This window comes from Mauremys mutica, chromosome 8 (genome assembly GCF_020497125.1).
Source record: "Mauremys mutica isolate MM-2020 ecotype Southern chromosome 8, ASM2049712v1, whole genome shotgun sequence".
In the NCBI taxonomy this organism is placed as follows: domain Eukaryota; kingdom Metazoa; phylum Chordata; order Testudines; family Geoemydidae; genus Mauremys; species Mauremys mutica.
The window spans coordinates 34,737,379-34,764,259 of NC_059079.1; the positions used below are offsets into that span (position 1 = coordinate 34,737,379).

Consider the following 26,881-nt stretch of genomic DNA (forward strand, 5'->3'; position numbering starts at 1 on the left):
AGGGGGAAAAAAAAAAACCTTCCGCAAATGGCATCAATACTTATGTATTCTGCCTTGAGTGGAAAAGCACAATATAGTATCAATTCTAATGATAGTTTCATTATTGCGATTGCCTAGCACCATGAAATCCAATTTGCAGACTGAAAATACAGGATATTCTATTCAACAATTTTCTTCAAGAATTACAGAGCTACTGAAAAGTATTTTTCTCCACTCTCACGGAAGAAGAGGTTTGCTATAACAATAGCTTTGCTTTGCCATCTGGACTCTAGAGCGGTCAGAGTACAGACCTGACGAAGGTATAATTTAAGGACGTTACTGATGTCATGTGCATAGAGCTCTGACAGTTCCACCAAGTCCTTTCCATTTTCAAAAGCTTGACAAAGCTTTTCAACTCTTGATTTGGCTCCATTCACACGATAGATACCCTGAAATGTGGGGTGGGGGGCAGGGGAGGAGGAGAGAAAAATCAATCAAAAAACGAAACAAAGACAATGTTTTTTGCTCTAATCGCAACTGTGAAACACAGATTTGAATGTGACAATACAGTATTATCAGTTTAAGCTATTTTTAGACTGGATTGTTAGTATTTAAATTTTATAATGATGAGTTAAGCTGTACCTTTACATTCAGGGCTCTGCTTTCAATTTCAGAGGTACATTTTTTGATGATGAAAGGGATGCCACCAGGGACATTTTTAGCAGCTTGAGCAAATTCCACCCCAAACAAATGAAGTCTTCCATGCAGTTTTTTGTGCCCACACTGAATAGCTAAAGTCTCTAAACATTTCTTGTGGCAAGTGAGTGAGCACTAAAAGAAATAAGATACATAAGAAAAATAACGTCACATACCTCAACATAATTGGACAGCACTAATGTTTCATATTGTTTGTTTATATTATCCCATATGTTGTCCAGAGGGCAAATTTACAGTTTTGTAGTGCCTTGCTCTTTGGCTACATGTTAATGCTAAAAGGTCACAACGTTGTCTGAGAATTTGTAGATTATTGCTACCAACAGAATACGAGTGTTAAACTTCCCATTCATCTTCACATGAACGCCAACAATCAGAAGCTGTACAATATACCGCAGTGTTTCCAACCTCTTACCTCCTCGCATTCTGCTCCATGGAATACCACTAGGCTGTCACATTCTCTGCATTTAGATGGAGCCCTCAACTTTCGCAGCTTGTGTGTTTGAGCTGCCTTGGACAGAAGAGTGTTTCTAAAAGGTCCCGGTGAACTGGCAATTTCAGACGTTAAATCATTTAAACCTTGAAACAAAATTTTGCTGTTACGATAATTTCCAAAATAACTGGTCGAACATATATTATGAGGATACAGATTAAATTACATTACTCCATAACCAGTAATCACCTTTCAGGAAATAACTATGACACCAAACCTGTGAAAGCAATACTATATTATATAACCTGCATAATACATAGAAATTAATAGTTGAATAATCAGCCCTAATATAAACTTTAATCAATCATATTAATAAATGGTCTCAGAGACCACTTTTGTGCCCATGATTAACTATGGGTTTAAAATGATGGCATTTAGATTTCTAACTGATTACCCCCTATAATTCAGTCAGCTAGCTGTGCAAGTTCCATCATATGTGCCCAAATAATTGTACATACAAAAATGGAAGCTGCCTTTACAGAATTTGGCCTATAATGGTTAAAATACTCTAGACATCCTTTGTCTAATGCTTCTTCACTGCCACAAATCTATTCAAATTATATATACAGACACAAAAGAGAATATCAAAATACACAGAAACCTCTAAATAATTCTATTTCACTCCTATGACCCCAGAGACAGTATTTTAGAGTTCTAGAAAATTTGTGCCATCACTGGTAATTCTTGTGACTTGTTATTTAATGTAACTCTAAGTTTTTATTCAAATTAATGTTGACAAGCCTCAAAAACGTAAAATCTTACTCATAATTCTGTGCTTTCAGTTAGGTTTTATGAAATATAAGAAAACTGTCTAGAAGCTCAAATGGTATTTGGTTTTGTTTCTCCAAGGCTGTCATACTGTCAAAAAACTCCCCACATCAACCTAACAGTATGTTTTTCACATTTAAGCTGGGGGCATCAAACATGATGCCAAGCCAACTGGACTTAAAGGATAAAAGCTCAGTTAACATCCTAAACCTTTTGATCTTGCAGATAACTCTCTCCCCTTGTCTGGGTGTTGTACCTGGCAATATAGAGAAGACCCAAATACTTGGCATCCAGCAGTGTAGCTCTTGCTGAGAGCACTAATGCTGAAAACTCCTTGGCATCAGATGCTGAGATAACATGAGCCAAGGGTGATCAATGAAGCACCATCATTAGAAGTGTTCAAATGAAGATAGTACATTAATCTAAATATAGGAAGGACAATACTACACTATTTCATAGAAAGTAACTAGATGACCGAGGTGGTCCTTTTTGACTGTGTATAAAACAATTTTGTGAGCATGTCAACTTTAGATGGATTCAGTGTGATTTTACACAAAGCAGCTAAAAACACAATCACTCAAGACCAACAAAAGCCTTCCACTAATTTAGTGGAATATAGGGCTCAAAAACATAGTACCTTACCACAGTCTGAAGGAGAAGGTGGTTCCCTTTCATCAAGATCATCTGCAGATGACATAGTGCCAGTAGATGGTGTTCGGGGAAGCCTTCTCTTAAAATCCGCTATGGAAGAGAAGACGTATTTTCAGACTCTTGAAAATACAACCTGCCCAACTGCGTATTCTCAATATAGGCTCAATCTAACTTCCACTGAAGTGTCAATGGAAGAATTCAGATTCAAAGAGACTCTGGGTCAGGTTCAATTAGAGGATTTCAAATCCAAGTGTAACTGGGAATGAGCTGTACCTGGACTAGCAGATGGAGAGTCCATGGATCGTGATTCACTGCTTCCTCCTGCACTTTCAGAGTCACTGCACATTCCTCCACTTTGGTTGCCAACTGACCACGATCTGAATGGCGGGGGTCCTCGCACTGCTTTAAAAACCAAAACACTAAGACTTAAACACAGCCGGCTGTGAATGCTCTTATCTGAGGGCATCTTCAAGCAGGGTTGTAGAAAAAGAGGAATATTACTGCAAGCTAAACCAAGCCAAGTTACATAAACAGTCTCCACTGAAAATAAAGTTGTTGCATGTATTCTTGAAAAAAGCTTTACAGTACGTATAAAAAAAAAGTTTTAGAAACTTGACATTTGTCATGTTTTAGTGACCAGCTGAAACCAAAAGGGTATTCTTTAAGCGTTAGATTAAAAAGTATCTTAAAATTGCTTGTTTTACTCTATTATTGAAACAAAAATTTTAATACATAAATTTATTATGAGCATTTGCTGTGACTTGCATTTCACTGTTTTTGGCAATGAAACTAGATTGCTCAGCTAGTCAGTACTACAACTGGTTTATATGCACTAGCACACATACGGTGTTTAGGATGCAAACAAAGCTTTATTTAAAATACAGCTTTTTTTGTTGTTGTTAAACAAATGCTATTTTGTGGGCCTAAGCTACTTAACAAAGCTCTTCTTAAAAAATGTTGGTATCTATTACCCATCATATGGTACATCCAATTAATGGCAATGGGACACATCATAGTCACACCTGCTTAAGATGACCTTTCTATTTAGAAATGAAAGTTTAATGAAATATGAAAATCCTACCTTGGATATCTGTGCTGCTGGAAGACCTCTTCTCCCCAATTTTTTGGAAACGACGATAAGATGGGCTTCCATCTTCTAAAGACTGGGTGGGAAAGTCTCCTGAACACTGGGATAAGTTTCCATGTGATGTATGGGCACTGTTTGTTGGTTGTTTACTAAAAGCCCTTTGAAGAAAAAAGCCACTCATTGGAAAGGGGCCTGAATACAGTATGCAATTAAAAGCTCCCAAGGCATTAAAATGCTTAATATTTGTACTGTTCACATCAATGGCAATCTCAGAGTGTATCATGGCAAATATTTAGGGCCAAATATTGCTTGTCAGTTACATCAGGGGAGTCCCACCTATGTAACAGAGCAGAATTTGGCTCTTGGTATTCATGTACCAGTAGTACTCCTCATACAATCAATCTTTGAAATGTCTCCATGTGGGGCTTATGACCCCTATTTTGCAGATTGTGAAGTTACAGCAAAAGTTAACAGACTTGTCCAAGACTAGAGGAATTCAGTGGTAGATCTCAGATTAAACCTCAGCAGTTCCTGCCTTCCAGTCCTTTACTCCCCTCTAAGGCTTTGTCTCTAAAAGCGCTGGTGTGCACAACACTTTGTTGGCAGGAGCGCGGTACAGCCACGTCGCTAAAAGCTGTGCAGACAAGGCCTAAATATAATTTTTCCCATAATACATAGCTATTTGCTACTTAAAATTAATCTAAATTTAAGATTTTTAATCTTTGTGCCATTGGCTTGAACATGATTATGCATCTATAGCATATAGACTTTAATAAGGCAGAATAGTTACACTATTTAATATATTTTTAGGCGTACATAAAAGACTTCACAGTGCTGCAGAAAGCTTCTAGTCTCTGGTAAGTCAGCTCTCAAGATGCAAGGAAGGAAAGCAGTTAACAATCCAATTAGTCTAAAATGCTGAAACACACTAGGGACAAAATGGCTTATTGGCCAACTATAGCCTGAGGAAAGCCTGCGCTTAATCAGCTCTCCTCTACCCAGGAGAAGGGAATTGTTTTGAAGTCTTCTTTACAAGAGAGCAGTTACAACAGAGTGTCTTAGGTAAATACAATTCTAAAGAATAATTAAAAGTGACCATTTCAAGTGCATGGGGAATCACAATGCCATGTGAAAAAAAGAGTAGCATGGTGCGGAAAAAGAATCAGCTATGAAACACACAAACTCTAGGAGGTAAATATTTTGAGGGATATGCAATGGTTTTGGAATGCCATTCCTACTGATTTTTTGGTAGTTGCATAGCTAAAGCCCTTTAACTCTGAAAATTCAGGAGTATGGGTCTAAATTAATGAAAGGCAAGACATTTACCGACAAGTACTAAGAATCTCAGCCTTAACTTTGAATTTCCTGGCTTTGGCTGGTGCAAGTCTGACTCAAGCACTAACTTTCTGTATTTAGCTCCCTTTTGAAACAAAATGACAACACTCATGTAGAATTGTGAAAACAGAAATCTGAACAGCTATTTTTGCTCTTAAATTGTAAAGTGCCACAATGACAATTTTACACTGAGTTTAAAAGACTGAAAGGCATTTAGCCTATTGATGTGCTCAGCTGAGATGCTGTTTTGCAGTCTTTCCAGCATCGCAATATACATAACCAGAATTTGAGGTGAAACAGTAAAAGTTCCCATGGTACCCAGAAAATGGTACTTGTTTGGGGTAAGTGTTCTAATACAGTTGTGATTAAGGCAACTCATGCCAATAAAAGCTTGTCATTATTAACAATTCGTATTACAGTAACATCTAGGATTCACCAGATCAGGACACTACTATGCTAGGGGCTGGACAAACACACAGTACATTCCATTTATTAGTGATGCCGATATTAACAACTTTAATTTAATAGCAACATTTTGTCAGGAACCAATCCCGTCTCATTGACTTTAATTATTAATGGGATTTGGATATTGGCAACAGTCATGTCACTTCCTAACAACTTTTTTTTTTTTTTTGGAAGGGGGGGAGGAAAAGAAAGCCCCACAAACCTGCCTGTGGCTGTGGCCTGCAGGGAGTGAAGGAAGTGCTGGGGCTGAATAGAACCTCCCCTTGCACTCTCTAGGCTGCGCTCTGCCCTGGGCACCAGTGGCTTTGGTCCAGCACATCCCAGCACTTTCTCCCCTGGCTGCAGCAAACCTGCCTGCAATTGGGGACCCATCGGCCACACAGGAGCTAATAGACTGGGGCACCTGCATCCCTCCCCAATGTGGGAACCCCAGCCAGAGTCCCGGCACTGTGGGCTCAGATGGGAGACTGCAGGCAGGGCAGCAACAGAGAGAGGGACTGCAGCCTGGATGTCAGGGCACTGAGGGCCATAGAATCATAGAATATCAGATTGAAGGGACCTCAGGAGGTCTAGTCCAATCCGCTGCTCAAAGCAGGACCAATCCCCAGACAGATTTTTGCCCCAGATCCCTAAATGGCCCCCTCAAGGACTGAACTCTCAACCCTGGGCTTAGCAGGCCAATGCTCAGACCACCGAGCTATCCCTCCCCACAACCGGCGGAGGTGCACACTACCTCTCCCTGCACTCTCCAAACTGCGTCCTGCGCTGGGGGCCCGGATTCTGCACATCCCCATACTTCCTTGGCTGCAACCCTGCAGGCAGGTTTGCAGGGCTGCAGCCGTGGAAAGAAGTGCTGGGACATACCAAGCACTGGCCATAGGCAGGTCTGCAGGACTGCAGCCATAGAAGGCACGACCCACTGCTTCCATCCCTGGCTGCAGCCCTGCAAACCTGCCTTCTGCTTAGTAGCTATTTCCAGATAATGGCAACTTTTTGCTGGGAACTGAGAGGTTGCTAATAAGCAGAATCTACTGTACACCTGAAATACTCCATGCAACAAAACGCTTAAAAACTTAAGACAATATACAACCATGAGGATGTGGTGGCAGCAAAAGCTGCACAACCCATGTATTTCTCATGCCTTCTCTCCCACCTTCCAAAGTTGCTTCACTAAATTCACGTTCACTCCTGTTACAGCATGTCTTACAAACTACACACACAGTTCAAGATCAAGATCTTTCATATTACCAAATAGCTATACCTAGACATTAGCAAACTGATTCTAGTGATTGAAACAAAACAATTGAATCTATGTTCTACTTAGCCCTAGTATAAATTAAGGGGAAAATACAACACTGTGGTGGGGATTTTAGTTATAGCATTGATATCTAATTTAACGTGGTTATTGGATAATTCAAAGGGGCATAAGTCACAACTCATGGTAAAATGGCAAGTTCTATTTTACTCCTGTATGAATTTTGTTTCACTGCTAGATGCATCCTTCTGTAAACATTTTCCTCACATTTAATTTCAAGTAAACAAGTGTCATTAATATTAGCTCTCACCCATCAACCTCGGAACTCTGAATTTCAAAAGAACCTGATTCAATGGGAATGTCTTCTTTTGGCAAACTTTTCACAAACTCCAAATACTGCTGTCCTGGGTCATAGAGCTTGGCGTTCTCACAGAGGGTCTGACAGTTAACTGGAAGAGATACAACCTGGGCATGCTGCATTTGGAACAGGTTAACTGTTGCCTGTTATGAAATAAAGAAGTTGGGGGCATTTTAAAACATTTACAAGACAGTTTATACGTAATCCACCCCTAAGTTAACCTTTGTTGGGGAAAAAAATTCATTAACCCACTTTATTGAGGACTCAAACAAGCTAGCCAACTCTATCATCATAAATATTTTCTAATACTGGACTAGTCAGAGAGAGAACCCCGTGCTCTGAGTGTCCCTAAACCTCTGACTGCCAGAAGCTGGGACTGGACGACAGGTGAGGATCATTTGATAATTGCCCTGTTCTGTTCATTCCTTCTGAAGTATCTGGCACTGGTCACTGTTGAAAGAGAGGGTACTGGGATAGACAGACTGTTGCTCTGACCCAGTATGGCCATTCTTATGTTCCACAGATTTCCAAGCACTAGTTGTACCCTCTTTATCCTCAATGTCACAAACTGCTTTCCCCATACATCTATCCCATCTCCAGCTGGTGAACATAGCACCCGTGTCTCTCCATTTGGATTGGTGTGACCAGCAGAGATTTCTGTTCCTCCCATCAACAGCACAAAATCCTCTATCAGGGTGAAAGATCGGGAGTTCCAAACCCAGGCTGGCCTATATCCTATATTTTAAGGTAACAGATGACAAGATTTATCCCCAGGATGCAGACTAATTTAAAAGGATATTGGCTGAGGAGGTCTGCAGAGGGATCAAAGAAGGAACCCTCTCCTCACAGGCCAGGAAATAGGAGCAGAGCCACCCCTCATGGCTGCTACTGCAGCCTCGGGGTTTCGGTAATCACTGCTGCACTTCCACTCTCCTACAGAGGGGATGGATTCTCAATGCTCCACCACCATTGCTGCTTTGCACTAGCAAGGAGGGAACCCCATACAGCTGAGTGTAACAATGTGAACAGATATGGGCCCCATGAGTAAGTATATAAATATTATGTAGCAAAGCTGTTGTCCTCATTGTGAACTGAAATATCTCCTCCTCCTCCTCTGTATTTGGTCTTTTCTAACAAAGTTTTAAAAGTAGTGAGTTAGTCTGCATAGTAGATTAGTCATCTAAAAGAACAAAGCAATGGGCTTAGCTTCTCTCCCTCCTTCATCCTTCCTCAAACTAATACCTGACTGATTATACTAACATGACAGCTTCTAGCCTTATGGAAGCAGCATTTCTAAATACAACAACCTTTTTGCTTATGCAGGCCTATTGAATTTCATATACTGTAGCCAATCAAAACTGAGTTCATGGCAGCTTCAAGCACATCAATGTTAATGGGTTCAGAACTGTACTTGTTCAAGAGTACAGAATGAAAGCTAGTAACTTTACACAAGGAAATGTCTTTTCTAACCTTCAAACAAAACCAACATAATTTGAACAAAAGCTGTACTCATGAGCAACAGGCACAAAGTAAACCCAGGGCAAAGGCTCTCTGCAATGATCAGTGGTGTTCATAAAGAAGTTTACAAAAATCCTATCTACGTTCAAAATTCTTGCAAGGCAATAGTTTATGAAGAACATATCTTAAGGGACCTTTCTATTCTTTTCAATAGGATGCCACTAGCATGAGAAAAACATATATTATTTTTAAGTAGTCAGCACCATAAGCTCGTTTTCTTTTACTCTGTTACCCCTTTAGGTAAATGTATCAACACCGCACTCCCATAAACAGCTGTTTAAACGTTATTTTCTGAAGTCTGACTTTCTTTTTGAGTTCAGAAATAGTTTTTAAAAGGGTCTCCTTACAGCTTTAAGAGTAAGATCACACTGAAAAACAAGTTCCCGAAGCTGTGTTAAGGTATCACTCTTGAAGCTTTCCAGATCATTTCGCTTTTCTTCAACTTCTGCCATGCTGGCCTTGTAGTGTTCACAGGCCTCTTCAGCCTAAAAAAAAAAAAAAGAAAAAGATATATATATATATATATATAAAAAAATAAAAGGAGGGGTAGGTAACTTATGGACCACAGAGATTTGGTACCAGAAATAAGCTAAGGAAAAAAAAATGGATCAGCAAGCTTGTAATTGAGGGTTCCTATTAAAAAAAACACCAACAGTATCTAAAAAAGCATGGATTATGGTAAATTACAAGCAAAACGTTGGCTTACTTACCCCCTCATTGTCCAAGTACAAGTAAAACCCGAGAACACTGTCATTGCAAAAAAACACTTTTGGAATAAGCAAATAGAGCTCTTACTTTCTGAAGAGCCTCCTCTTCTAGCTTTCGCTTTTTCTCCAACTGTTTGCTGACATCTTTCACAAGACTGCTGCTTGTGCTCAGATGTTCTTCCTCAGCTCGAATGGTGGAAGATTTTGCCTTTTCATACTCCTCTTGACGTTGCAGGTACAGTAGCTTTGCTTTTCTTAGAGTAGCTTCCAGTTCTTGCTATACAATATACAGTGCAAAAGCAAAGAATGAATCTCTTTGCATCAAACAATGCAATTATGCTACTGGAAAAGAGGCTGCTATGTAAATGCCTCCATTTTACAGTACTGACTACAAGCAACATCTGAGGAGCCTGCACCCTACAGCATAACCCAATAGGTTACGAACTGCAGCCAACGAAAGCTGTAGGTGGCTTAATATGGGTTTAGATGTCTAACTTTAGGCACTCAAGTTTGTAAGTTCTGGCCTGCATATTGAGCAACTTTTGAAAACGTTGGACACTCAGTGTTCAGTACACAGAAATACCAACCATTTTCTTCTGTTCTCGCTGCCAAAGTTCCTTGATATCTTTCCTTTGTTTATCCAACTCATTTTTTCTTCCTACAAGAGGCTAGATAAGAAAAAGTTTATAAGCTAAATAATAAAGTCATGTTTTGTTAGGAAAGTATGCTGCTATGCATTGTAACAATTACGTGAGAAATAAAATTTTACCTGCACAAATTTGTTAGTCTGGAGAGCAGCTGCTGTTTTTTGCCAAAGCTGACTGTTCTCAATATCATTTTGAAAAGCGTTTATGAATATAGATTGGAATGGCATGTAATCCTAGGATTAAACACAAAAGAAACTAGTAACATTGCAGGGTAGAATAGGAGGATGTAGTCATTCCAGATCCTAGTAGAATTTAACTAGCTCCTCAGGTTTTTGCATGTGTGAAACCCAGAATTAAAGCTGTAACGTGAAGTTATTGTTATAATTTTCTCTAACAATTTCACTTCCATTAAGAGAATACTTAAAAAGAGAAAGTTCCTACAAGTCTAAGTTTTGTGGTTACTAAGCACACTGAAAAATAGCACACAAAATAGAAGCATGATGCAAGGTAGCTTTTTTAAGGAATGTAAGGAACTTTTACTGAAGTTAATTACATAAAGACCACTCTATACTTCCAATAGATGTGTTCAGTCATCAAAATTTCCACACAGATTCAAATGAGATTCAGAAGGGTTGAGCTGATAATTTACCATGTAATCTCCTTTGTATTCACTTATACAAAAATTAGCTATTCAGTACCCAGAACTGGGACTTCCGAGAGCAAGGAAGTTATTTTAATTTTTAAATTGGATACCAGCCTAAATATCCCATTTGTTTTTTATTTATTTCTTTAAACATAAGAGAAGTTTAAAAAAATAGAACTAACTGAACACTCACCTGGGGTCCAACAATAGCTTTTGCAGTTTCAGCCATTTTTGCTAAGTTTTTAGCACATTCCACTTCTGTGGGGGAAAAAATTGGATTTCACACAATAAACGTTAACGGTAACAGCAATTGCACCAAACATGAAACTTGGTTTGCATTCTTATTTTAACAAAAAAGGACACACACACCATCTTCATTTTGTTACAATCTTTCAATTACAGGAAATGGGTAACAATCCTCTTCACTTCAATGGAACAGCTCCTAATTTAGAAATCAGATTATTGACAGTCCGCAGCACAAGCCTGACAACAGATTTAATTCCACCGTGACAAAGCTGATTAGATGCCAGAAAGAGCCACTCACCCAGGCTAAGTTTTTTTTCTATCCATATGACTACATCCTTGGCATATTTTGACCAAGCTTTAGCATAAGACAGAGCTGATTCAATTCCGCTGTCATTTCTTAGGAGCATGCTATCGACCTCTTCAGCCCGAAGATGTCCTGAAAATAAAATGTCAAATGCAAAGAAGTGAATTTTAGACATGACCACACACCGACAGCAAAGCCAGTATCAGCCAACTGTGAACACTAAAGCAGCTCTGATCTAGAGTAGTTCTTTAATGCTAGTTGACTCTAAATAGGACTGACAGGGGTTTTAGAACAAATTAAAGGGTCATGGTATTTTATCTTGCCTAGTTGTATGGTCAGGATAACTTTCTTTAAAAAAAAAGGATAACCAAAAACACTAGTCTCAATTACACATACCGTAAATGTAGCTCAGTGCTAGTCTATTTTCTCCAAAAAGTTAATAAGCACAAATATGGATTCTCTCTCAAAATTTAGATTTCTGAATTCATTTTTATAGTCTTAATCTTAATATGCCTGATTTAAAAAACCCTGATGTATCGAGTTTATTTAGAGAATATTTTCACAGTTATGAACATATGCAAGACAGAATGTACAAATAAAGTAAAGAAAGATGCTCATTCATGTAAAAACATCTACCTGTATCTTGAACATCTTCCCGTTCATGTAGTGATCCCACAGACTCCACGGAAAGGTTTTCAAAAGACTTGCATGTAATAAAATAAAGTGTGTTAGAGCAGAATAGTCAAACCAAGGACCGAAAGCATACTAACAAAACAAGAGGAGCTACCTGTCTTTAATTTTTCATAATTTACTACTGACATAGCAAGAGACAGAGCTAGGCTGCTAACTATTTATGCTTAAGAACTTCTAAGCTCCTGAGACAGTTTAAATGCCAAGGAATTTTTACTTGTCTTTTAAATACTTTTGAGCAGTAGTCTAATTGTTTAACAAAGCAGTTGACATTTACTGAATCCACATATCCTACCCTACCCCCACACAGACACAGACACAGACACACACCTTTCAGCAAAGCAGTGGAGTTCTGGACAAGAATCAGGAAAGGGATAGAACTACGATAAACTTTTCCCCCACCCGCTCACCAGAATTCATTATGTACATTAAGGCTAAGCATATAAACTTCCCACAGATTTACTCTTATCCTGCAACTTCTCCATTCCATTCTCCCTTTTTCTCTTACAAGTCCTTTAGTAAAAACTTTCACGTAATTTCCACATTTTTCATCCACTAGTCTCATTACAGACGCCCTTACTGCTATGATCTGATCCACTGACGAAGCAAATGATTTCAGTGAGCCTTATCTATCAATTTATCTATCAAATATGTTTACTTGTTTAGGCAATTTTTCTTCCTGATTTTTCTAACTTTTCAAATGGAGATTAAAATTATCATCATAGCCTGTTTCTGTTTTGGTAACTTCCTGGTTCAGGTTTTGGTAGCACTAGTTTCGTTAACAGCTTTGCAGACAGGAATACACTAACTTATACTACCTCGGACTGTCCATTCAGCTGCCAAGCAGAAACCACTGAAACTTCTTCATGGATTTCCTAAGATTCCAAGGGGGCTTGTTTGCCAGTTAGTTTTAAGGCTCTGCTTTCTAAATTATTTCAGAATTTCTTCATCAGTTCCTTTGAACTTCCATTATTGTTTGGTTTTACTGTCTTTTCACCCCAACTTCATATTTTCTCATTCTTCTAATCATTTAGCTACATGACACTCATGATTTACTCTTTAGGATGCCCTATGCACTTCCAAAAAAACCACGGTTAAGCAAATTTGTGTAAAACTGCCAAGGCCAAAGTATGTCATAAAAGTACTTTCCTTGCCTGCATGGACAGAAAAATAAGTAATAATTACTTCTGAACCCAGAATTAACACACACTTCTCTAAGTCCCTGATTAAACACTAGCAACATTTTTGAAAAGTTTTCCCCACTGTTGCAGATGAACAAGTGTTAACTTTGGGAGCCCCTTTATGTAGACAGCCCACTGGCTGTCTCAGCTAACTCTGTTGGGAACAAGTCTAAACTGCATAATGCTGAAAACTGTTCCAGTTGCTGGAAGCCTGTCCACATGAGGGCTTCTGAAATTAAACAAACCAACCAACCCCACTTAACCTAGTGTAGACAAGGCCATGGAGAACAGTGTATTAGCCTTGCTATGACCATAGATCTCTAAAAGTTTAAAAAAAAAATGTTTAACAGTACAGGCAAGAAAACTTAACATAACAAGACTTGACCATAACAATGCTACAGAACTATATCTTAAAGATGTTTTCTAGTAGCAGAAACAGCGCTTAAAATCATGTACTCCAAGATCTGGGCTTGAATTTCAGCTTTCGTTCTTGATACTCTAACAGTCTGGATCATCATAGACACTGATTCTTAACTACATTTTCTTGCATACAATATACACCGGGCATGGCTTACCAAGTTTGTTTTTTTTCCAGCCTGCACAGCACTGATAATGTACTATATTTTATATATTTATTCATGGATAATTAAACTTGGGCTCTGTTTCTAGGTCCAAAATGCTTACTTTTAACAACCAGAACAAACTTTAAAAAAAAATTAACACTTTACTGGAATCAAGCAATGTAATTGCTCTGCTGGATAAACTTATTTTAAACATGAAATAATCTAAACAAGACTGGCAAAAGTGAAACATCACTGGTATTAAAAACATGAAAATATTTTATACAGGGAAGACTTAATGACACTATAAAATGGCATTTACATTTTAACTGGTTTTATCTTTCAGAAAATCATAAACAAATTCATCCAGAAACAGGGATATTCAAAATAAGATGAAAAGACTATGAAAATTTCCTTTACAAATATGATTCCATACTCCCAAACGAATGCGTTCAGCCTACCCGACTTCTACGAGATACAGGAAGTCCCAGTGAAGAACCATTGTCTACATCTCCCATAAGGAAGTCTGAAACACTGCCACAAAAACAGAAAAAAAACTGTTTCATTTGTTTGTTACTTCTGAACAGAATTTCTACAAGTCCTTCCAAACAGAAAGTTAGGTGCATATTAAAGAATCCATCTATCTATTTTTTAAAAGCTCTGCAAAACAGTATGTTCAAAAAAAATCTATTTTCTTTTAGCATATTCAATCTATCTACAAGAGCAACAAAATCCTAAGACTGCTCAGGGTGTGGTTTACTTAAGTTCATGTCTCAACCAAACTTTATCTAGAAGACAAAATGAATATTTACTATTAGTCTATATTAATTCTGTTCAGTATTATTCCCTTTAAATTCCAACCTATACCACTTACACGTTTCCAAAGGTGAATGCCAATGTGTCAATAGACGAAAATATTTCACTGAAGAGTTCTCTCTTGTTTTCTTCATTCACTTCTTTGAAGTTCACAGCTTAGGAAACAAACAGAATCCAAATAAGAAAAATTGTTCATTTTTACAAATCAGACAGGAAAATTCACACAACAATCTTGTGGAAAACATCTATAGAGAAAGTTCATGAAAGTATATTTCATGAAAGTATATTTCTAGAATTGTTTATAGAACATTTGGAGCAAACTAATAAATCTAACTCAGGTTCAGGGCAAACAGATAAGCACAATAACCCAGAAAACTTCCCAACTGGGAATAAGGTTACCATCACTCAATTCCCTACATTTCCCTATTCTCAGTTAAAGTCTGTGTGGAAGCTCTTTGGGGGAGGGGGAGGAGAGAGGAAGTCGGAGCAAAGGAGGAAGGATGGCCACTCACAGGAGTGATTCAGTCACCTACAAGGCAGTGGCAACACACACCTCATAAATGATTTAAATATTGATATAGGAAACTGCTTCTCTATCTTCCAGGCTGGTCAAGGAAGTCCAAAAACAGTTTACCAAAACAAAACCATACAAATATATTCCTATTTCATATCTGAAAACAGAAATCCTGTATCTAGATGAGATGTCCAGGGAAATACCATAGGTTGTTTCCTTGGCAGAAACCTTCATTAGTCCTGCAATCTGGTGATCCAGCTTAGTAACAGTTGTTCTGTTCCACTGTGCAAGTTGGGGGCAGTGGAGAATAGAGAAAGAATCTCTCTACCACCATCACATGTGATTTCAAAATAGGAAAAGGATAAGGTCACTCTTCACACTATTTTAGTATTTAACACTGTAGTATTAGAGCAACTGACCCTGACTAGAGCCTCAAGGTGCTACTGTAATACAAACAATAATGAGAAGGGAAAAATTATTTATTTTGGTAGCTTGTGTCAATACCTCGGGGGTAGGAGTGAACAGGCGTAATCAAAAGCAAGTGGTGGCAGAGACACGAGTGGGAAAAGCAGGATTTTTCTATCCTACTCCCAAATTAAACCCTCAGCAAGGAGGCAAAGAGTAGTTTTCTTTCTGGTTCTCTCCAAAATACTCTGCCCTGAACCCGGGGTGGACCTCAGGTAGACAATCTCAGTGACTTGCCCGAGCCAATGGAATTTAGATTAATATCTATTCCTGAAGGCTTAGTTGGACAATGTGAAATTCTGGTTTACCCAGATGCCATAAAGTTTACACACACACACACACACACTTTGCAACATTCATGACAATATTAACCCAACACAAATAATTCAACCTATTTGTATTTGTAGCGCTTCAAACATACAAAAAATGAAATATGGAAATAAACTCACTGTATCTATTTCTAGAATCAGTAATTCCAACATTAAGTGAAAAGTTTATTCATTGTACAGAATTTTCCTAATAAGCTTATGCTTTTTAAGGCTTCAGTCTAAACTATATCAAGGCTTCCTGCCAGATGCTTAAGCCCTAATGGGTCACCAAAACAAAGAAAATACAGTAAGTAAATCAGATATTCTCAGACTTCCTTTGTGAAAGGAAACGTTTTCACTAGCAAATTAACACAAATTCATTCCTCCCTCCTTGCATGTACTCAGCATGCCAACTGATTTGCTAAAATATTTTTTGAAAGTGGTTTTATAGCAAGCTAGCCTGACATTAAGCAGTCCTGTGCTGTATAACAATTCTTTGGCATATGAAGAACATACTGTACTGAAATGGCAACAATAGTTTAATAGTAGTCACATGACAAAAATACCAGCAGTTACTACTGCAGTCATTATTCCCTGTTAAGATCAAGGTTTCTCTCTCCCTTTCCATTTTATATTGTGTGATTAACATGAAAATAATGCCTCTGGTACTTCTGAAGAAAAAGAAATACACGCTATAAAGTTCCACAGAGTAAACGTTAGATTACAAGTTTTGAGTGGATTTGTAAAAATCAACGGAAGAAAACATTTTGAAAACCCTCAACTTTCCAGAAATAATCAAAGTCTATAAATAAAGTCTTCCAAACTTAATCATTAAGCAACAACATTTAACTCAAGGATTTATGAATTACCAGCCATCCATGATTGGAAAAAAACATTAAAATGCAAGCACAAAATCCTGCCGATTTGAAACACAAATACAAATACAAAGGACTTACCATGAAAATATTTAATAAATCCTTAACCAAAATATCTTCAGAGAAGCAGTGCTTCTCTCACTGTACTAGTGAAACATTTAACATGCAACCTCACCCTAAAGAAAGGCTGTCTGCACTAAGAATCAGCTTTCCTGTTCCAGGAAGACTTATGCTTGTCTTGTTAGGCCTTCATTTTCAGTGATAGAGAAAACTTTCCCTTTCAGATTCCATCACATTAAGCGGGGTGACAAAAAGTATATGACAAAAGAAGTTTCAGTACTCCCACCTCTCATCTAATAAGATTCCCAAAAAATCCTACCAATAAAGTTGGATATAGACAGCTTTCTTCATGTCTCTTACTAGTGCATTCCTGATGTACTTAACATCTACTTTAAACATGCACACTCTTCCCCAGGACATCCTGACTGCACACAATAGCTACTGACAACAATGGACTGTAGTAATATTTCCCTGTCTGGAAATGGCATCTATCTATAGTGGTGCAAGTTTCAAAGTGAGCATGTAACTTAATAGTATTTGCAAGGGAAAATGTTAATTTTTTGTAGTCACACTGTAAAGATAACATACCTGCCATCTAGTGCCTGAAAGGCAATACGTGTAATATATTAAAGGTGAGCTGTATTCTTAAAGGAACAAAAGGGATATGTACTGACAGTCAGCTTGACTAACAATATCAGGACATTGTAAAACAGATTTCAGAGTTTGTATCTTCAAAGTCAAAGAAACCAGAAGCTTAATCCAAATAAAATGCCTAACACAAAACAGACTGTTTGGAACACTATGATTATGAATATTTTTAGAAATAAGAATTCCAGAGATATTCCCGGAGATAGTTACCCATGCTTCTCTATAGCCAAGAGACTTTGAATCTGCTCTTTTGAATGAGGAGATAGTCAAACTATGGTCTCCACTTAAAAGTTTTGCGAGTATAGCTATGTCAGTTAGGTTGTGATTTTTTGCCGATATAGCTACGGCTGGCAAGACCCTTAAAGCAGACACAGTTATACCAGCAACCGTCCTTTTGCCAGTCTGTGTCCATGCTAGGAGGGTTTCCTGGTATAGCTAGACTGACGAACCTTGTATGTGATATTCTTCTCTTCAAAGGCTAATTCTACCATACCCAATTGAACAGATCTAACACTACTCCTTTTTCTCAACAAGATGTCTACAGTCCTAACCTTCTTCTCTTGCCAAATGATTCAGTTACTTATTATCTATACGACAAGTTCAAACAATTTTGTTTTATCTCCTTAACTGGATGACTTGGGGGGGGGGCACACTGGCTTTTGTATTCCAAGGTCTTTAAATAGCCTTCTAAAACAAAAATATTTTTTTTCAATTACTTGAAGCCTTGTAGTTGTAGTTCTTCTGTTCAATGAACTTTCAGTTTAATCGCTTCTCCGAATGTAGGACTTTATTGACAAAACAAACATCAAAACGCCATGAATTCCAAATACTAGCTTATAGTCACCATTCCTTTCATAGGTAGTAAAATGGCTACAATTTATAAATTTGCAGAGTAGGGGTTTTAAGCAAGCATACTTTCTTGAAGTCAGTGAAAAAAATGCAATCAAGTTATACATTAAAACAGAAGAGATGCAACAACACTATGCATTCTACCTTTGGCTACCCTTGAATCGAATCATAGAATATCAGGGTTGGAAGGGACCTCAGGAGGGTTGGAAGACCACTCGGAAGCTATAACTCAGGGGTGGGCAAACTTTTTGGCTGAAGGGCCACATCTGGGTATGGAAATTCTGTGGTGGGCCATGAAGGCTCACGAAATTGTGGGTTGGGGTGCAGGAGGGGGTGAGGACTCCGGCTGGGGGTGCAGGCTCTGGGGATGAGGGTTGGAGGTGCAGGAGAGTGCTCCGGGCTGGGACCGAGGGGGATCAGGGCAGGGGCAGGGGCGCAGGAGGGGGTCAGGGGCAGGATCTGGGCAGCACTTACCTCAAGCAGCTCCCAGAAGCAGTGGCATGTCTCCCCTCTGGCTCCTACATGGAGGCGCAGCCAGGTGTCTCTGCGTGCTGCCCTGTCTGCAGGCACCATCCCTGCAGCTCTCCATTGGCAGGGGTGGCGCTTTGGCAGTATGCAGAGCCCCCTGGCTGCCCCTACACATAGGAGCTGGAAGCGGGACATGCTGCTGCTTCCCGGAGCCACGGCACACATGGAGCGGGGCAAGCCCACAACCCTGCTCCCTGGCGGGAGCTCGAGGGCCAGATTAAAAAGTCTGAAGGGCTGGATGTGGCCCCCAGGCCGTAGTTTGCCCATCCCTGCTATAGCTAATAGTGCATGTGCAATGTGGTTGTTGGTCTGCTTGGTAGTACAGTAACTCCTCACTTAAAGTCGTCCCGGTTAACGTTGTTTCGTTGTTAATCAATTAGGGAACATGCTCGTTTAAAGTTGTGTAATGCTCCCTTCTAACGTCATTTGGCAGCTCCTGCTTTGTCTACTGCTTGCAGGAAAAGCAGCCTGTTGCAGCTAGCTGGTGGGGGCTTGGAACCAGGGAGGACCAGCAGCCCCCCTATCAGCTCCCAGCTCCCCTACATTCCTGTGCAGCAGCTGCCCAGCAGGCTAGCAATTGCAGCTGTCCCTCCCACCACTGCCATGCTGCTCCTGCTCTCTGCCTTGGAGCTGCTCCCCAAGACTACTGCTTGCTGTGCGGGGGTGGGGGGAGGAGGGAAGGAAGAGAGGGGCTAATGTCAGGGTTTCCCCCTCCCCCCTGCTCCTGCACTCTGCTTACCTTGTTGGTGTCACTAGGCATAACCCTAGGTAACTCAGGAGGGTGGAAAGCCATAAGTGTCAATAAAGCCTTCTGTAGTAGGCCTGAATAAACTAAAGTCACTCCATGTCTGACCAAAGCGCTTCCATGTTTATGTTTGAACTTTAATCAACCTAGCAGGCCAGTAACCGAGAATGGAATGTACAACAGCTAGCTCAACTGTGGTACTGCCAGGAGATAATGATGAAGCCTGCTTACACCTGGCTAAGGGGGGGGGCAGAATAACAGATCCAGGAAAGTAAAACAAGGTAACTGTTCACAGAAAAGTTACTAACGAGCTAACGTGGTTTTTGCCAAGTATGACTTAATTGCTTAAGGTAATTGCTATTGCAAAGTGTATTTGCTGCATGGGAATGAAAGGTGGGGGGAGAGGAGGAGTGTGGGGGGTGATGGGAATGCTTAGCTGAAGTTATGTATAAAGAGAGGAAAACCGCTTGTATGGGTGTGCAGGATTTGAGATTGCTATGTCTCTCTTGCACCTTATTTGGGCTCAAATAAACTTTTTTTTTTTGCTTCTCCACCTTGGTGTGTTTATTGGAAGCGAAGCACACCGGGCAACGAACCACTGTTGCTGTCGCCTCGGGCCTCTGTGCCGGCAACAACCTCATCTTCCATAGAGCACGGGGGACGCACCAGGGCTCAGGACAGAGGGAGCTTGCAGCAGCTGCAGTCTCAGCAAACTGATCTAATTAACAAGGCAGTGTACTTAAATGGGAAATGCCATATTTCCCTCCATTACCACTGCCTTGTAGAGTGAGAGAGTTAACCCTTGAGGGTTCAGCCAACTGCTAGTTCATCATTTAGCAGTAAGGGAAATATCCCACCCTCTGACTTCTCCACCTCAACCAAGCTTCACAATCATCATCACTGTGTACCAGTATTAAACTGTTTGTTTAAAACTTATACTGTGTGTGTATATATATAAATATAAATATAGTCTTGTCTGGTGAAAAAATTTTCCCTAGAACCTAACCCCCTCATTTACATTAATTCTTATGAGAAATTGGATTCGCTTAACATCGTTTCGCTTAAAGTCACATTTTTCAGGAACATAACTACAATGTTAAGTGAGGAGTTACTGTAATAGCCATTAGGAGCCTTTTAGACCTAATCATCTGGCACCAGCTTCCTATTTACTTCTGAGCAGGAGTGGTAATTGTATGAGATTTTCAAGCCAACAGTTTGTAGACTTAACACATTTTCTGAGAGTGCTCTCAACACTGGAATTTGCTTCCTAGCTGATCTAAAAGAGGACTTGTCTGCACCTGCCTTAGTACATGTTAATTAGGGAACACTAGGATTAATTGTGACCAGCTGACAATTGTCAACAGTATATGTCTACAGAGAGATATATCATGCTTATGTTATCATGATGGCATTTCACAATGTAGCTGTTTCCCATGCCAGTTTGTTACTTTTAGCAGCTGATAGAAAACAATTTTTTCCTAAGCTTTTGATTTAGGATGGGTGCATGAGTTCTGGCTTATTTGAGCTCTTTTCACTTTGTTTCTTAACACAACACATGCTCACTGCACGCTGTACATCTGCCTTGAGATGAATAACTAAATGCATTTGAGGAATATACATTTTTTCATAAATGTTTAAGGACAAATGTGTATGGAACAGTGTTGCAATATCATTTACTAGAGGTCCTTAGGGCAAAAACACAATGTAGCTAATGGAAGGTCTAATCTTATATCACAGTTAATCATGGCAATTTTTAATCTTGGTATATTGACCGACATAGGAAAAACCGCTTAACTAAAAGTAAACCGAACTTCCATATTCATATATTTAATTAGTTGAGATGCTGACATATTTCTGTTATTAACATGATTTAACTGAGACAAAGTGTCCTGTTTAAAAAGAGCAGAAGTTGCTGCTAGAGCTTATTCTTTTGCGATTAAATCTTAAATTATTCAGTTGTGAACAGTTCTCTACCACCATTTTAGGGCTGACTTTATCTTTCGAATTCTACCAATAACCCCCCAGTCCTTAACACTTCGCTGTACCTCTTTGCCATGTGTATAAGCAAACATACATTGGCTGTGCAACAGCTGCAATCCATGCCTTTCTAGACATCAGCTACAAATGAAACTCTCACCAGAACTTTGCAATAAGATGTTTTGTTTTGTTTTTTTAAGCTGGTATGAAGAACTAAGGTTCAAATTCACTTGTGGATAAGGAAGCACATCTCCACAGCAGTCAGTGCAGTGAATTTGGCTCCAAATTTATAACTTGTTTGCATCAGACTAACTAGGGGGAGAGAGAGGACATGTTTGCAAGTTGTCCACTTATCTCAACGGGGGAGGCAAATTGGAAATATTTGAACAGTTCTATGCATTGCATTGTTTGATCAGAGGCTTAACTTCAAGGCTTCAGCACTCAAGGCACTTCAGTCCTCTGCAGTCTGTTTGGGAAAGTGGCTCAAGAGGCAGCCTCCCCCAACAAGTGAAAGGATCCACTCCTGCAGTTGCAATGTCAAGAGAAGCTGATACAGACATTTGGCCTGCCCTACTCTGCTTTTCTGACCATGGGACAGCCTGCTGGATGTCTGAGCAAGCAGTTTTAGAACTCTCGTCCTCAACTGCCCAAACTAGTTTAGATTAGAGCAACCATGGAGTTGAGACTGGTGGTGAGACACAGCAAGGAATTAAGAAGTTGGGATGTGGGAGAGGAGCGTCCATCTACTTCATGACCACTGAACAGGCTGTGCAAAGACTCCTGTGGTTGAGAGCTCAGATTAAGATAGGTGCCTACTTCCTCTAAAATCACCTTCTGCTTCAACAGCTGGCACAAAGCACATGCTGCACACAAAGCATACATGTTGTAGACATGCCTGTCACAGAATAGCTGGCTCCTGAGGGGGCCAGGCTCCCAGTCTACCTGTGATAGGCTCTGCTAAGGAGAACAAGCCAACCCAGATCCACCTGCAAGTAGTTAATTGCCTACTTGGCTGGGCAGCAATTAATTAGCTAAGGAACACCCACAAGGTCCAATAAAGAATGATGAGGCTTCAGACAGAGTTCCAGAAGACAGGAAGGAAAATCCAGCAGAGAAGGAATTCTCAGGGAAACTAGTTAGGGAGCTCACCAGTAAGGGGGACCTAGGTAACTACTCCTAAACCGGAGAGGTTCTGAAAGGGGAGCACACTAAGAGTGCCACGTGCCTAAGGAGAAGGACTTTACTAAACAGCAGCAGGTTGTCCACGTCACAGAGGAACTACATGCTACTCTGGAGAAGAGCTGCAGCAGTTTGAGCTCTGAGAGAGTCCTGAGAAGGAATCCTTCCCCTGGTGATCATAAGAGTCCCTCTAGGGAGGGAGAGAGGGTAGGGGGCTGGGTTGAGAGCACCTTAATGGTAAGGAGCCTAAATGGGGGAGATGAGTGGATTTAGATGGGACTAAGATTAAGATTAACTCTGCCCCCCACTAAGGATGCTGGGGTGAAGGCTTGCTTGCATGTCTGATTGGCCTTTGGATGAATAAATTAGACTGAAGGGGCACACTTCGCTACATACATGTCTCATTGGGGAAACTGAGGCAGTGATAACTGTAGTTCTGCACTTGGCCTCTGGGGAGGGCATGAGGAGTGATATGCCAGCTGCCCCAGGATAAGTACCCACCTTAATACCACTCTTGTGGAAAACTCCTACAGAATTTAACAGTAAGTGGTGCAGGTGGTTTTGAGCCATTCCACAGAGCATAACAGAGAATTATATCTGTGCTACAGAGTACTGCAGTGTGATTCCTAACCCACAGAAAGCAAATAGTAAAGAGAGATAACCTATGGGTTCAAAGTACTTTCTGTAAAAGTCTATAACTTTCATGCTTTTAACTTCTAGGAAATTTTTCCATAGGGCAGATTCCTTCCCCTTCACAATGGAGTTGCAGAAAGTGGATCCTGGAACACTGGTGGGAAAGGCAGTCTCAAGAAGGTCCCTCAGCCCTCCAGCAATCTGGCAAAGTGGCTCAAAAGAGCTGAGCACGACAAAGGGACTTTGCATTCAGCAAATATTATACTTCAGGCAAAGTGAGATCATTTTTATACAAGTGCAAATTCTTCAGGGGAGGAGGGGAGGGGCAGGGAAGAATAAAATTGCAGGCACTATTTGAAAGAGCACTGTTCACATAACCACTCATATTTAAATCCCCAGGCACATGAGGAGAACAGTGAATGACTAAGACCAACATTAAAACATTTTTCACTGAAGCCTTTTGATAGCCAGCAAGTGACAAATACAGTATTTCATTAAAAGGAAGAGGGAAATTTAGTTAGGAAGAAAGTAGCTACACGTTAGAATTTAATCAGGTCACCAAAGCAGATCCTCCCAAAATGTGCAAAAAGTTCCATTAAATTTTAAATCTCCCAAAATAATCAGAACCTTGGGTTTTTAAATCTCGTCTGAAACAGCTCTTCAAGAAGTGTGATGCATTCAAACTAGAAACATGCTAGAACTTTGGTTCCTTTCCAGCTTAAGGCAAAGAATGTTACATACTGTAACAGCAAAATCACTGTGCACCACACCCATTTTCCCTGTGTAAAGGTCTCTCATTCCATCAGCCAAGTCCCTACTAGGGCTTGTCTTAATATACAGCACACTGGTGCAACTGCGCTGCTGTGGCACTTCACTAAAGATACTACAATGCCAATAGGAGAGCTTTTCCTGTCAGCATAGTTAATCCACCTCCCCAAGAGGTGATAGCTGTGTTGACAGGAGCAGCTCTCCCATTGACTACACAGTGGTTAGGTCGGTATAACCACATCGCTCAAGGGTGTGGATTTTTCACACCCTGGAATGACACAGTTATACTGACATAAGTTCACAGTATAGACCTGACCTTAAATTCTCTAAACGAGCTACGGCTGCATGCCAATTCTTCATGTGTACATAAAAAGCTATAGCCATGCTATTGTACCTAGCTGGGCTCACCTGCTGAAAAAAAGACTGGATGATGCGACTGCACTGTTATACTCTGCCCGTTTTATTTAAAGCATGTTGATAGTAATACTTCCATAAACTCATTACTAAGGTGCTGGTTTGTCATGGGGGTAAAAGCATCATGGATACTGTAATTTTTCTGTTTGACCACAACTTTTCTGTCTGTGGTTTTAATAAATCAGAGTTTCCCAAATGGTGGGAAACAGGAAGGTTCAAGGTAGGTCACCAGCGCAGTGAGGAGGGGAAGCCCCACCAGGGTGGGAGGGATGGAGAGAAAGTCAACAACCTTGCACTCAGCTTGCAGAGGTGGCTCCTGTCCTGTGGGGGCTGGACAAAGCTTCCCACACCAGGCCTTACACTTCGGTTTGACTAAGTTGGGATTAGGGTTGTGGTGCGAGGGTGGAGGATGCTGCTGCAGGTGGTCAGTGCCCCCCTCAGTGGAGTGAGGAGGCAATGAGATTTATATTTATTGTATTTAAAGGGGGATAGTTGTTTTCATACTCTGACTTTACACACCATTTCCCCCTAAAACATGACCTTTACTAAGTTTAGCATGACTACTCTGCTATTTGTATTAAAAAAAATAGCATGACAAATCTGCAGCACTACTATTACACAATATACAATTGTGTTTCACTAAAACATTGTGTACTAGCTCTATTACTCTCAAATGCTGACAAAAACTGCCCATTTAGTTTCCAAATGAACTAACAGCATATGTTCTGTTTAATTAGCACTAAACTGAACACTCGTTATCAAGTCTATTTCTGGTGTGTGTACTAATTACATGGACTAAGCCAGGGCTTTAAAGATGACCTGCAAAGAAAGTCAAATGGAGTTTGTACCAATGCTATGATTACCAACAAAAAAACAAAAACAAAAACAAAAAAAGGATTTTTGAGCCAGGGGACGAGATGAGTGTTCTTAAACCTTACTCTTCTGCTTGTTTTTTATATTAGAAATTCAGGTCATTTGCTCCCACAGTGCTGACAGCAAATACAGAACCAGTGGAGTTATGACTTCACAGGAACCTTCATCTCAGGGAGAGCCCTACATGCTTGCACCATGAAGAGACAGAAGACTAGGGTTCTAGTGCTTGCAGTACTTCTAAACCACAAGCAGGAGGAGCTACTTGGCAAGAAGAAAATAACCATAAGAGGCTTTACCTCCATGTACGAGAATGATACAGATAAACCAAACAGCATTCTTAACTGACATCAGCAAGTATCTATGCCAGAGGGGAGGGGAAGAAATAATATGTTGGGCATCACTACAAAAGATAAGTAGAGAACAAGAGAAAATACCTAGAGCAAGGAAAAAGTTATATAAAGAAACACAAGATGTGAACACAGAGAATCCTCCACTTGGCTCTTGACAAGAAGAAAAGCAGGTGGGATTTTTACTTACACTTCAGAGCATTCTCCATGTCATGTAGGCAGGGCCTAGTGACAGCAGCCCTAGCTATCTTTACAGTAGCATCCTGGGGGACAGGATGATCTCAGGACTAGACAGAAAGTTGTATCCAAGCATACCTCCCAAGATTTCCAGGGGGTGGCAAGCCTGGAGGGTGGGGAGAGAAAGAGTTGCAGAGCAAGCCTGCCCACAGCCATCCGTGAGGGACACAAGCCACTAGTACCCATAGCAGTGACTCCTGTCCCTCATGGATGGCTGGGCTCAGCTTCTCACTCTGGGCATCGGTCCCTGGACCCTGGTGCATGGAGTCATAGTGCTGCTAACTCAAATTTGGACTGGCCGTCCCCCATCAAGGGGCCAGCCCAAATCTGAGTGTCACTGTACCCATTTGCCAGGGCCAGGTCTCAATGCCCAGAATGGGGAGCTGAGGCCAGCCAGGCCTTCAAACAGGACAGGAGCTTTTGTGGGCAGTCCTATAAAACCTGGGACTTCTGGAAGGTCTGTCAAAGGTTAAGAGTAGAAAGCACTGACAGTGCAGCGAGAGCTAGAATGATTATGCAGGTCACCCTAGTGATATCTCTTCCTGGCTGGGTCTGGAGCCAGCTGGAGAACGGCAGCAGCAAGTGCCCAGAGCAGCATGTGCCAACATCTCCAGCTCTGATATCTGTCATTTATGGACAACTTTACACATTCATTTCATCCTCCAGTTTGGGGACTACAAAAACAAGGCCTAGCGAGCATTACAGATTTGTATTACTGATCTGGAAGTTTATTCAATCAGAATATGATCTCATATCTCCTCTATACATTTATATTATGAACCAATTGAAATCTGATAATATTGAAGAGGCATTCGCTGGAAGATCATAGTAAGCCTATTCAGGAAGGTAAATCTCACGTGATGACAAATATATTAGTGTTAATCTCAATTACATACATGTACAGTTAAAGATTGACAAAAGAGACAGCTTTCAAAGCACTAGGTATTATTACAGTTTGCTTCCTGTAGTACTGTAATTCAATTTTTCCTTTATTAAAAATGGAAGAGCAAGCTTATTTAATAATACACCTGACTTAGCGGAATG

General features: G+C 40.2%; 1 protein-coding gene across 2 annotated transcripts in view; it reads right to left on the reverse strand.

Annotated features, from left to right (window-relative positions):
- The window catches only part of ARHGAP29 (Rho GTPase activating protein 29), an 86,493-nt gene that overhangs the window by 11,585 nt on the left and 48,027 nt on the right, over positions 1-26,881 (reverse strand). Inside the window, exons 4-19 of one of the 2 annotated variants that reach the window (XM_045027213.1) lie at positions 14,476-14,572; positions 14,063-14,135; positions 11,807-11,873; positions 11,165-11,302; positions 10,814-10,878; positions 10,100-10,210; positions 9,918-9,998; positions 9,419-9,607; positions 8,971-9,108; positions 7,058-7,248; positions 3,687-3,850; positions 2,879-3,004; positions 2,597-2,695; positions 1,109-1,272; positions 622-810; positions 291-428 (exon numbers count right to left, since the gene is read on the reverse strand). In XM_045027213.1, the coding sequence (XP_044883148.1) occupies positions 291-428; positions 622-810; positions 1,109-1,272; positions 2,597-2,695; positions 2,879-3,004; positions 3,687-3,850; positions 7,058-7,248; positions 8,971-9,108; positions 9,419-9,607; positions 9,918-9,998; positions 10,100-10,210; positions 10,814-10,878; positions 11,165-11,302; positions 11,807-11,873; positions 14,063-14,135; positions 14,476-14,572 (2,030 nt within the window). Of the gene's footprint in view, positions 1-290; positions 429-621; positions 811-1,108; positions 1,273-2,596; positions 2,696-2,878; positions 3,008-3,686; positions 3,851-7,057; positions 7,249-8,970; positions 9,109-9,418; positions 9,608-9,917; positions 9,999-10,099; positions 10,211-10,813; positions 10,879-11,164; positions 11,303-11,806; positions 11,874-14,062; positions 14,136-14,475; positions 14,573-26,881 lie in introns of both variants that reach the window. The other variant, XM_045027212.1, reaches the window with a different exon arrangement.